Below are 15,760 nucleotides of genomic sequence, written 5' to 3' on the forward strand. Positions count from 1 at the left end.
ACCACACAGTGTTGTTACATTGGTGAGTAAAAACTCATGCTTCTTACACTTTAACATTTTGTCTGAAAATAAAATATATATTTTACTCAACTGCGTTATCCACTCCAGTCAGCAAAAAGCAATGTGTGGCTTTTAGGCAGTTTAATGGCGATCTGGGGCTTTAAGGCAATGCTGCTACTGTGACGTATAATCTAGTGGACGGAACGCTTCTTTCAACAGCAGCAACAGTTTGTCAAACACCTCGGTAGCTTGCTAGACACAATAGCCGAACCAATAAAGCTCTTTAGACGCTTTCGTGTATATTAGCCACTGTGTTTTAAACACGCGTATGTCGTCTAGCGTTAACGTTAGTTAGTTATCCGATTTAATTTCATATTTACGGTGTTGTTCTTGGTCAGCTAGCGGGCTTGTTAAGTTAGCATTAGCCTAGCAAGCTAACGTTAACATCCCCGACCATGAGTTCACTAAGCTACTCTCCTCCTGCTAAGGAAGAGGTCTGCTGGACGGAGAAAGAAGCTCTGGTCAAAGAGGAGGAGGAAGAGGAGGCTGTTACAATACAACAGGCTGTTGCGGTGAAAGAAGAAGAGAAAGACGTTACAGTGAAAGAAGAGGAAGACGCGTTCAGAGTGAAAGAGGAGGAGGATGTTACAATAAAAGAAGAGGAGAAAGAGACAGAGGAGGATGTAGTTTATGGAGTGAAAGAGGAGGAGGAGATGACTGTCACATCCAAAAAGGAGGAGGAGGAAGATGAGGAAACTGGATATCTGGGCCCGGTTTCCCAAAGGCATCTTAAGGCATCCAATGGTTCTAATGATGATGAACTTAACGATGAACTTAGCCGTAAGATGCGTTTGAGAAACCGTTCCCTGATTAATACTAGTAAGTACTGTCTTAGAAACAGGCACAAACTCTGCAGTTGTTGAACTGATGTGTGGTGTTAAAGGTGAAATCTGCAGTTGCTACATCCATATTTGGACTTTTAAATAATTTATTTATAGCCATTGATTCTTGAACAATATAGCACATGCCTCATGAACCTAGTTCAACTGTTTACCCCATCAGAACCCAGAATAAGCTTTTTTTTTACTTCAATGTTTAGAAACAATGTAACTCAACACTGTATCGCCTGGTGTCAAAATGATAGTTTTAACAAGGTTTTGAAGCTGTACCATGTTTGTTTACAAACTGTGGCATTATACAAACTTATGTTTTGGTTTCTGAGAAATACATTTGAGGCATTTATAAGTTATATTCTTCAGGAATCAAGGGATATGTACTTCATGGGTCTTTCTATAACTGCCAGTTTTAACCAGGTTTCTAGGATATATGGTTTATTCTAGAATTCATCCATGATGTCATAATGATAGTTTAACCAGGTTTCTAGGATATATAGTATATTCTAGAATTCATCCATGATGTCATAATGATAGTTTAACCAGGTTTCTAGGATATATAGTATATTCTAGAATTCATCCATGATGTCATAATGATAGTTTAACCAGGTTTCTAGGATATATAGTATATTCTAGAATTCATCCATGATGTCATAATGATAGTTTAACCAGGTTTCTAGGCTATATAGTATATTCTAGAATTGCCAGTGTAGATGTCCTGTGGGGGTTAAATTGTTAGAGCTTTTGATTCATATTCAGCCAATTTATTTACCCTGGTCGATTGTTCTGTCGATAGGCCGTTTTGTTGACAGTGGTTTATTTTTGTAGGGCAGTTGCAAATACTCTATATATACAATATTTTGTGGACACCCCTTCAAATTAGTGGGTTAGGCTATTTCAGCCACATCCGTTGCTGACTGGTGAATAAAATTGATCACACAGCCGTGCAATCTCCATAGACAAACATTGGTAGTAGAATGGCCTTACTGAAGAGCTCTTACTTTAAATGTAGCACCGTCATGGGATGCAACCTTTCCAACAAGTCAGTTCGTCAAATTTCTGCCCTGCTAGAGCTGCCCCAGTCAACTGTAAGTGCTGTTATTGTGAAGTGGAAACGTCTAGGAGCAACAACGGCTCAGACGCGAAGTAGTAGGCCACACAAGCTTACAGAACGGGACCGCCGAGTGCTGAAGCGAGTTCTAAACTGCCTCTGGAAGCAACGTCAGCACAATAACTGTTCGTCGGGAGCTTCATGAAATGGGTTTCCATGGCCGAGCAGTCACACACAAGCCTAAGATCACCATGCGCGATGCCAAACGTCGGCTTGGTGTAAAGCTCGCCGTCATGGGACTCTGGAGCAGTGGAAACTCATGTACTCTGGAGTGGTGAATCCCACTTCACCATCTGGCAGTCCGACGGATGAATCTGGGTTTAGCGGATGCCCGGAGAACACTACCTGTCTGAATGCATTGTGCCAACTGTAAAGTTTGGTGGAAGAGGAATAATGATCTGGGGCTGTTTTTTTCATGGTTCGGGCACCTTAGTTCCAGTGAACGGAAATTTTAACATCATACATACAATGACATACAATAACATTCTAGAATATTCTGTGCTTCCAACAGTTTGGGGGAAGGCTCTTTCTTGTAGTGCATACAATGACATTCTAGAATATTCTGTGGTTCCAACAGTTTGGGGAAGGTTCTTTCTTGTAGTGCATACAATGACATTCTAGAATATTCTGTGCTTCCAACAGTTTGGGGAAGGCTCTTTCTTGTAGTGCATACAGTGGCATTGTAGAATATTCTGTACTTCTAACTTTGTGGCAACAGTTTGTGGAATAGTTTGGCTCTTTCCTCTTGCAGCGCGTCAATGCCCCTGTGCATAAAGCGAAGTCCAAACAGAAATGGTTTGTCGAGATCGGTGTGGAAGAACTTGACTTGCCTGCACAGAGCCCTGTACTCAACCCCATCGAAACACCTGAAGGATAAATTGGTCTTAGCTCAATTGTCTAAGAAAATTGAGGAGAGAGCAACCCACCAACTTAATTAGGTCTATAATCAATAGCTTAACTGTTGAATATGCCTGGCTTTATAAATCAGTACCAGTCAAAAGTTTGGACCCACCTACTCATTCAAGGGTTTTTCTTTATTTTTACTATTTTCTACATTGTAGAATAATAGTGAAGACATCAAAACTATGAAATAACACATGGAATCATGTAGTAACCAAGAAAAGTGTTAAACACACCAAAATGTATTTTATATTTGAGATTCTTCAAATAGCCACCCTTTGCCTTGATAACAGCTTTGCACACTCTTGGCTTTCTCTCAACCAGCTTCATGAGGTACTCACCTGGAATGCATTTCAATTAACAGGTGTGCCTTAAGTTAATTTGTGGAATTTATTTCCTTCTCAATGTGTTTGAGCCAATCAGTTGTGTTGTGACAAGGTAGGGGTTGTATACAGAAGATAGCCCTATTTGGTAAACGACCTAGTCCATATTATGGCAAGAACAGCTCAAATAAGCAAAGAGAAACAACAGTCCATCATTACTTCAAGACATGAAGGTCAGTCAATCTGGCAAATTTCAAAAGTTTGAAGGTTTCTTCAAGTGCAGTCGCAAACACCATCAAGCGCTATGATGAAACTGGCTCTCATGAGGACTGCCGCAGGAAAGGAAGACCCAGAGTTACCTCTGCTGCAGAGGATAAGTTCATTAGAGTTACCAGCCTCAGAAATTGCAGCCCAAATAAATGCTTCACAGAGTTCAAGTAACAGACACATCTCAACATCAACTGTTCAGAGGAGACTGCATGAAATCAGGCCTTCGTGGTCGAGTTGCTGCAAAGAAACCACTACTAAGGGACACCAATAACAAGAAGAAGAGACTTGCTTGGGCCAAGAAACACAAGCAATGGACATTAGACCGGTGGAAATCTGTCCTTTGGTCTGATGAGTCCAAATTTGAGATTTTTGGTTCTAACCACCGGTCATATAATTCACAGACAGTGATGATGTAATCTGAAATAATAATTCACAGACAGTGATGATTTCTTCTCTCGGTGATTTACAGTTTGTTGCCAAAACAAACAGGCTTCTAAATAAACTGATGTTCACCATCAACCGTCAAGATTTACCAGGTTATTACTTCTAAATAAACTGTTCACCTTCTGGGACCATTCAACAGTCTAGATTTACCAGGTTATTACTTCTAAATAAACTGTTCACCATCTGGGACCATTCAACAGCCTAGATTTACCAGGTTATTACTTCTAAATAAACTGTTCACCATCTGGGACCATTCAACAGCCTAGATTTACCAGGTTATTACTTCTAAATAAACTGTTCACCATCTGGGACCATTCAACAGTCTAGATTTACCAGGTTATTACTTCTAAATAAACTGTTCACCATCTGGGACCATTCAACAGTCTAGATTTACCAGGTTATTACTTCTAAATAAACTGTTCACCATCTGGGACCATTCAACCGTCTAGATTTACCAGGTTATTACTTCTAAATAAACTGTTCACCATCTGGGACCATTCAACAGTCTAGATTTACCAGGTTATTACTTCTAAATAAACTGTTCACCATCTGGGACCATTCAACAGTCTAGATTTACCAGGTTATTACTGCTAAATAAACTGTTCACCATCTGGGACCATTCAACAGTCTAGATTTACCAGGTTATTACTTCTAAATAAACTGTTCACCATCTGGGACCATTCAACAGCCTAGATTTACCAGGTTATTACTTCTAAATAAACTGTTCACCATCTGGGACCATTCAACCGTCTAGATTTACCAGGTTATTACTTCTAAATAAACTGTTCACCATCTGGGACCATTCAACAGTCTAGATTTACCAGGTTATTACTTCTAAATAAACTGTTCACCATCTGGGACCATTCAACAGCCTAGATTTACCAGGTTATTACTTCTAAATAAACTGTTCACCATCTGGGACCATTCAACAGTCTAGATTTACCAGGTTATTACTTCTAAATAAACTGTTCACCATCTGGGACCATTCAACAGTCTAGATTTACCAGGTTATTACTTCTAAATAAACTGTTCACCATCTGGGACCATTCAACAGTCTAGATTTACCAGGTTATTACTTCTAAAGAAAAATACTTTTTAGGGTTCTCATAGGCTTACAATTGTTGTTTTGATTGTTGCTTGAACAGTCGCTAAGATATTTGGTTCTGATAGTTGCAAAATACCTAATTTGGATGCAGCAGTTGTTAGCTTGAATGCTAACGCTCATTGACCGGCTGGTAGCAAAGCTAACCAAAGAGCATTTTCCTCAAACATGATATTAAGCAGGACATTCAAACGAGCCTGTGAAATGCACTCACAAGCAACCTGGAAATGGAGGCTATTTTTGCTGTCAGCCTATGAGAATTTTCCATAGTTTTCCCCCACAGTGCGGAATTAGTGAATAGCGACACAGAGCTTAATGTGAGTTTCCTTCAGTAGCATCCTGATCTTGCTCTGATAATGTGGGGTAATATTCAGAATACATTGTAAAAAACAAAAATCTTCGCTCACCATTTCTGCCCACGCAGATATACTACAACTAGATAACAGATATACTACAACTAGATAACAGATATACTGCATCCATAACTAGATAACAGGTATACTACAACTAGATAACAGATATACTGCAACTAGATAACAGATATACTACAACTAGATAACAGATATACTACAACTAGATAACAGATATACTACAACTAGATAACAGATATACTACAACTAGATAACAGATATACTACATCTAGATAACAGATATACTGCATCCATAACTAGATAACAGATATACTACTACTAGATAACAGATATACTGCATCCATAACTAGATAACAGGTATACTACAACTAGATAACAGATATACTACAACTAGATAACAGATATACTGCATCCATAACTAGATAACAGATATACTACTACTAGATAACAGATATACTACAACTAGATAACAGGTATACTACATCCATAACTAGATAACAGGTATACTACAACTAGATAACAGATATACTGCATCCATAACTAGATAACAGGTATACTACTACTAGATAACAGATATACTACATCCATAACTAGATAACAGGTATACTACAACTAGATAACAGATATACTACAACTAGATAACAGATATACTGCATCCATAACTAGATAACAGATATACTACAACTAGATAACAGGTATACTACAACTAGATAACAGATATACTACAACTAGATAACAGGTATACTGCAACTAGATAACAGGTATACTACATCCATAACTAGATAACAGATATACTGCAACTAGATAACAGATATACTACAACTAGATAACAGATATACTACAACTAGATAACAGATATACTACATCTAGATAACAGATATACTACAACTAGATAACAGATATACTACAACTAGATAACAGGTATACTACAACTAGATAACAGATATACTACAACTAGATAACAGATATACTACAACTAGATAACAGATATACTACAACTAGATAACAGATATACTACAACTAGATAACAGGTATACTACATCCATAACTAGATAACAGGTATACTACATCCATAACTAGATAACAGGTATACTACAACTAGATAACAGATATACTACAACTAGATAACAGATATACTACAACTAGATAACAGATATACTACAACTAGATAACAGATATACTACAACTAGATAACAGGTATACTACATCCATAACTAGATAACAGGTATACTACATCCATAACTAGATAACAGGTATACTACATCCATAACTAGATAACAGGTATACTACATCCATAACTAGATAACAGGTATACTACAACTAGATAACAGATATACTATAACTAGATAACAGATATACTACAACTAGATAACAGATATACTACAACTAGATAACAGATATACTACAACTAGATAACAGATATACTACAACTAGATAACAGGTATACTGCATCCATAACTAGATAACAGGTATACTACATCCATAACTAGATAACAGATATACTACATCTAGATAACAGATATACTGCAACTAGATAACAGATATACTACATCTAGATAACAGATATACTACATCTAGATAACAGATATACTACAACTAGATAACAGGTATACTACTACTAGATAACAGGTATACTACAACTAGATAACAGGTATACTACATCCATAACTAGATAACAGGTATACTACATCCATAACTAGATAACATATATACTACATCTAGATAACAGATATACTGCAACTAGATAACAGATATACTACATCTAGATAACAGATATACTACATCTAGATAACAGGTATACTACATCCATAACTAGATAACAGATATACTGCAACTAGATAACAGATATACTACAACTAGATAACAGATATACTACTACTAGATAACAGATATACTACAACTAGATAACAGATATACTACATCTAGATAACAGATATACTACAACTAGATAACAGGTATACTACTACTAGATAACAGGTATACTACAACTAGATAACAGATATACTACAACTAGATAACAGATATACTACATCTAGATAACAGATATACTACAACTAGATAACAGGTATACTACATCCATAACTAGATAACAGATATACTACATCCATAACTAGATAACAGGTATACTACAACTAGATAACAGGTATACTACAACTAGATAACAGATATACTACAACTAGATAACAGATATACTACAACTAGATAACAGATATACTACAACTAGATAACAGATATACTACATCTAGATAACAGATATACTACATCCATAACTAGATAACAGATATACTACAACTAGATAACAGGTATACTACATCCATAACTAGATAACAGATATACTACAACTAGATAACAGATATACTACAACTAGATAACAGATATACTGCAACTAGATAACAGGTATACTACTACTAGATAACAGATATACTACAACTAGATAACAGATATACTGCAACTAGATAACAGATATACTACAACTAGATAACAGATATACTGCATCCATAACTAGATAACAGATATACTACACCCATAACTAGATAACAGATATACTACATCTAGATAACAGGTATACTACAACTAGATAACAGATATACTACACCCATAACTAGATAACAGATATACTACACCCATAACTAGATAACAGATATACTACAACTAGATAACAGGTATACTACAACTAGATAACAGATATACTACAACTAGATAACAGGTATACTACAACTAGATAACAGGTATACTACAACTAGATAACAGATATACTACATCCATAACTAGATAACAGATATACTACAACTAGATAACAGATATACTACAACTAGATAACAGATATACTACAACTAGATAACAGATATACTACAACTAGATAACAGATATACTACATCCATAACTAGATAACAGATATACTACAACTAGATAACAGATATACTACAACTAGATAACAGATATACTACAACTAGATAACAGATATACTACAACTAGATAACAGATATACTACAACTAGATAACAGGTATACTACAACTAGATAACAGATATACTAGATAACAGATATACTACAACTAGATAACAGGTATACTACATCCATAACTAGATAACAGGTATACTACATCCATAACTAGATAACAGATATACTGCATCCATAACTAGATAACAGATATACTACAACTAGATAACAGATATACTACTACTAGATAACAGATATACTACAACTAGATAACAGATATACTACAACTAGATAACAGATATACTACAACTAGATAACAGGTATACTACAACTAGATAACAGATATACTACAACTAGATAACAGATATACTACAACTAGATAACAGATATACTACAACTAGATAACAGATATACTACAACTAGATAACAGATATACTACAACTAGATAACAGGTATACTACAACTAGATAACAGATATACTACATCCATAACTAGATAACAGATATACTACAACTAGATAACAGATATACTACAACTAGATAACAGATATACTACAACTAGATAACAGATATACTACAACTAGATAACAGATATACTACAACTAGATAACAGATATACTACAACTAGATAACAGGTATACTACAACTAGATAACAGATATACTACATCCATAACTAGATAACAGATATACTACAACTAGATAACAGATATACTACATCCATAACTAGATAACAGATATACTACAACTAGATAACAGATATACTACAACTAGATAACAGATATACTACAACTAGATAACAGGTATACTGCATCCATAACTAGATAACAGGTATACTGCAACTAGATAACAGATATACTGCATCCATAACTAGATAACAGATATACTACAACTAGATAACAGGTATACTACAACTAGATAACAGATATACTACAACTAGATAACAGGTATACTACAACTAGATAACAGATATACTACATCCATAACTAGATAACAGATATACTACAACTAGATAACAGGTATACTACAACTAGATAACAGATATACTACAACTAGATAACAGGTATACTACAACTAGATAACAGATATACTACAACTAGATAACAGGTATACTACATCTACAACTAGATAACAGGTATACTGCATCCATAACTAGATAACAGATATACTGCAACTAGATAACAGATATACTACAACTAGATAACAGATATACTACAACTAGATAACAGATATACTACAACTAGATAACAGATATACTACAACTAGATAACAGATATACTACAACTAGATAACAGATATACTACAACTAGATAACAGATATACTACAACTAGATAACAGATATACTACAACTAGATAACAGATATACTACAACTAGATAACAGGTATACTACAACTAGATAACAGGTATACTGCTACTAGATAACAGATATACTACAACTAGATAACAGGTATACTGCTACTAGATAACAGGTATACTACAACTAGATAACAGATATACTACAACTAGATAACAGATATACTGCATCCATAACTAGATAACAGATATACTGCATCCATAACTAGATAACAGATATACTACAACTAGATAACAGGTATACTGCTACTAGATAACAGGTATACTACAACTAGATAACAGGTATACTACTACTAGATAACAGATATACTACAACTAGATAACAGATATACTACATCTAGATAACAGGTATACTACAACTAGATAACAGATATACTACAACTAGATAACAGATATACTACAACTAGATAACAGATATACTACAACTAGATAACAGGTATACTACAACTAGATAACAGATATACTGCTACTAGATAACAGGTATACTACTACTAGATAACAGATATACTGCTACTAGATAACAGGTATACTACAACTAGATAACAGATATACTACAACTAGATAACAGATATACTACAACTAGATAACAGGTATACTACAACTAGATAACAGATATACTGCTACTAGATAACAGGTATACTACTACTAGATAACAGATATACTACATCCATAACTAGATAACAGATATACTACAACTAGATAACAGATATACTACAACTAGATAACAGGTATACTACTACTAGATAACAGATATACTACAACTAGATAACAGATATACTACATCCATAACTAGATAACAGATATACTACAACTAGATAACAGATATACTGCATCCATAACTAGATAACAGATATACTACAACTAGATAACAGGTATACTACAACTAGATAACAGGTATACTACAACTAGATAACAGATATACTACAACTAGATAACAGATATACTACAACTAGATAACAGGTATACTACAACTAGATAACAGGTATACTACAACTAGATAACAGGTATACTACTACTAGATAACAGATATACTACATCCATAACTAGATAACAGATATACTACAACTAGATAACAGATATACTACAACTAGATAACAGGTATACTACTACTAGATAACAGATATACTGCAACTAGATAACAGATATACTGCATCCATAACTAGATAACAGATATACTACAACTAGATAACAGGTATACTACAACTAGATAACAGGTATACTACAACTAGATAACAGATATACTACAACTAGATAACAGATATACTGCAACTAGATAACAGATATACTGCATCCATAACTAGATAACAGATATACTACAACTAGATAACAGGTATACTACAACTAGATAACAGATATACTACAACTAGATAACAGATATACTACAACTAGATAACAGGTATACTGCAACTAGATAACAGATATACTGCATCCATAACTAGATAACAGATATACTACAACTAGATAACAGGTATACTACAACTAGATAACAGATATACTACATCTAGATAACAGATATACTACAACTAGATAACAGATATACTACAACTAGATAACAGATATACTGCAACTAGATAACAGATATACTGCATCCATAACTAGATAACAGATATACTACTACTAGATAACAGATATACTACAACTAGATAACAGGTATACTACAACTAGATAACAGGTATACTACAACTAGATAACAGATATACTACATCCATAACTAGATAACAGATATACTACATCCATAACTAGATAACAGATATACTACAACTAGATAACAGATATACTGCATCCATAACTAGATAACAGGTATACTACAACTAGATAACAGGTATACTACAACTAGATAACAGATATACTACAACTAGATAACAGATATACTACATCCATAACTAGATAACAGATATACTACAACTAGATAACAGATATACTACATCCATAACTAGATAACAGGTATACTACAACTAGATAACAGGTATACTACAACTAGATAACAGATATACTACAACTAGATAACAGGTATACTACAACTAGATAACAGATATACTACAACTAGATAACAGATATACTACAACTAGATAACAGATATACTACAACTAGATAACAGGTATACTACAACTAGATAACAGATATACTACAACTAGATAACAGATATACTACAACTAGATAACAGATATACTACAACTAGATAACAGATATACTACAACTAGATAACAGATATACTACAACTAGATAACAGATATACTACAACTAGATAACAGATATACTACAACTAGATAACAGATATACTACATCTATAACTAGATAACAGGTATACTGCAACTAGATAACAGATATACTACAACTAGATAACAGATATACTACAACTAGATAACAGATATACTGCATCCATAACTAGATAACAGATATACTACAACTAGATAACAGGTATACTACAACTAGATAACAGGTATACTACAACTAGATAACAGATATACTACAACTAGATAACAGATATACTACAACTAGATAACAGATATACTACAACTAGATAACAGATATACTGCATCCATAACTAGATAACAGATATACTACAACTAGATAACAGGTATACTACAACTAGATAACAGGTATACTACAACTAGATAACAGATATACTACTACTAGATAACAGATATACTACAACTAGATGACAGATATACTGCATCCATAACTAGATAACAGGTATACTACAACTAGATAACAGATATACTACAACTAGATAACAGGTATACTACAACTAGATAACAGATATACTGCATCCATAACTAGATAACAGATATACTACAACTAGATAACAGGTATACTACAACTAGATAACAGGTATACTACAACTAGATAACAGATATACTACAACTAGATAACAGATATACTACAACTAGATAACAGATATACTACAACTAGATAACAGATATACTACAACTAGATAACAGATATACTACAACTAGATAACAGATATACTACAACTAGATAGCAGATATACTACAACTAGATAACAGGTATACTGCATCTAGATAACAGGTATACTACAACTAGATAACAGGTATACTACAACTAGATAACAGATATACTGCATCCATAACTAGATAACAGGTATACTACAACTAGATAACAGGTATACTACAACTAGATAACAGGTATACTACAACTAGATAACAGGTATACTACTACTAGATAACAGATATACTGCATCCATAACTAGATAACAGATATACTACAACTAGATAACAGGTATACTACAACTAGATAACAGATATACTACAACTAGATAACAGATATACTACAACTAGATAACAGATATACTACAACTAGATAACAGATATACTACAACTAGATAACAGGTATACTACAACTAGATAACAGATATACTACATCCATAACTAGATAACAGATATACTACAACTAGATAACAGATATACTACATCCATAACTAGATAACAGATATACTACAACTAGATAACAGATATACTACAACTAGATAACAGATATACTACAACTAGATAACAGATATACTACAACTAGATAACAGGTATACTGCATCCATAACTAGATAACAGGTATACTGCAACTAGATAACAGATATACTGCATCCATAACTAGATAACAGATATACTACAACTAGATAACAGGTATACTACAACTAGATAACAGATATACTACAACTAGATAACAGGTATACTACAACTAGATAACAGATATACTACATCCATAACTAGATAACAGATATACTACAACTAGATAACAGGTATACTACAACTAGATAACAGATATACTACAACTAGATAACAGGTATACTACATCTACAACTAGATAACAGGTATACTGCATCCATAACTAGATAACAGATATACTGCAACTAGATAACAGATATACTACAACTAGATAACAGATATACTACAACTAGATAACAGGTATACTACAACTAGATAACAGGTATACTGCTACTAGATAACAGATATACTACAACTAGATAACAGGTATACTGCTACTAGATAACAGGTATACTACAACTAGATAACAGATATACTACAACTAGATAACAGATATACTGCATCCATAACTAGATAACAGATATACTGCATCCATAACTAGATAACAGATATACTACAACTAGATAACAGGTATACTGCTACTAGATAACAGGTATACTACAACTAGATAACAGGTATACTACTACTAGATAACAGATATACTGCTACTAGATAACAGGTATACTACTACTAGATAACAGATATACTGCTACTAGATAACAGGTATACTACAACTAGATAACAGATATACTACAACTAGATAACAGATATACTACAACTAGATAACAGGTATACTACAACTAGATAACAGATATACTGCTACTAGATAACAGGTATACTACTACTAGATAACAGATATACTACATCCATAACTAGATAACAGATATACTACAACTAGATAACAGATATACTACAACTAGATAACAGGTATACTACTACTAGATAACAGATATACTACAACTAGATAACAGATATACTACATCCATAACTAGATAACAGATATACTACAACTAGATAACAGGTATACTACAACTAGATAACAGGTATACTACAACTAGATAACAGATATACTACAACTAGATAACAGGTATACTGCAACTAGATAACAGATATACTGCATCCATAACTAGATAACAGATATACTACAACTAGATAACAGGTATACTACAACTAGATAACAGATATACTACAACTAGATAACAGATATACTACAACTAGATAACAGGTATACTACAACTAGATAACAGGTATACTACAACTAGATAACAGGTATACTACAACTAGATAACAGGTATACTACAACTAGATAACAGGTATACTACAACTAGATAACAGATATACTACATCCATAACTAGATAACAGATATACTACATCCATAACTAGATAACAGATATACTACAACTAGATAACAGATATACTGCATCCATAACTAGATAACAGGTATACTACAACTAGATAACAGGTATACTACAACTAGATAACAGATATACTACAACTAGATAACAGATATACTACATCCATAACTAGATAACAGATATACTACAACTAGATAACAGATATACTACATCCATAACTAGATAACAGATATACTACAACTAGATAACAGGTATACTACAACTAGATAACAGGTATACTACAACTAGATAACAGGTATACTACAACTAGATAACAGATATACTACAACTAGATAACAGATATACTACAACTAGATAACAGGTATACTACAACTAGATAACAGGTATACTACAACTAGATAACAGATATACTACAACTAGATAACAGATATACTGCATCCATAACTAGATAACAGATATACTACAACTAGATAACAGGTATACTACAACTAGATAACAGGTATACTACAACTAGATAACAGATATACTACTACTAGATAACAGATATACTACAACTAGATAACAGATATACTGCATCCATAACTAGATAACAGGTATACTGCAACTAGATAACAGATATACTACAACTAGATAACAGATATACTGCATCCATAACTAGATAACAGATATACTACAACTAGATAACAGATATACTACAACTAGATAACAGATATACTGCATCCATAACTAGATAACAGATATACTACAACTAGATAACAGGTATACTACAACTAGATAACAGGTATACTACAACTAGATAACAGATATACTACAACTAGATAACAGATATACTACAACTAGATAACAGATATACTACAACTAGATAACAGATATACTACAACTAGATAACAGATATACTACAACTAGATAGCAGATATACTACATCTAGATAACAGATATACTACAACTAGATAACAGATATACTACAACTAGATAACAGGTATACTACAACTAGATAACAGATATACTACTACTAGATAACAGATATACTACTACTAGATAACAGATATACTACATCCATAACTAGATAACAGATATACTACAACTAGATAACAGGTATACTGCATCTAGATAACAGGTATACTACAACTAGATAACAGGTATACTACAACTAGATAACA

General features: G+C 33.2%; 1 protein-coding gene across 1 annotated transcript in view; it reads left to right on the plus strand.

Annotated features, from left to right (window-relative positions):
* The first annotated feature begins 207 nt into the window (after nucleotides 1–207).
* LOC129839867 (zinc finger protein 664-like) overlaps nucleotides 208–15,760 on the plus strand; it is a 39,278-nt gene continuing 23,725 nt past the window's right edge. Inside the window, exon 1 of the mRNA XM_055907564.1 lies at nucleotides 208–879. Coding sequence (XP_055763539.1) covers nucleotides 456–879 — 424 coding nt within the window. The 5' untranslated portion in view covers nucleotides 208–455. The remainder of the gene's footprint in view (nucleotides 880–15,760) is intronic.

Source organism: Salvelinus fontinalis, chromosome 40 (assembly GCF_029448725.1).
Source record: "Salvelinus fontinalis isolate EN_2023a chromosome 40, ASM2944872v1, whole genome shotgun sequence".
Lineage (NCBI taxonomy): Eukaryota > Metazoa > Chordata > Actinopteri > Salmoniformes > Salmonidae > Salvelinus > Salvelinus fontinalis.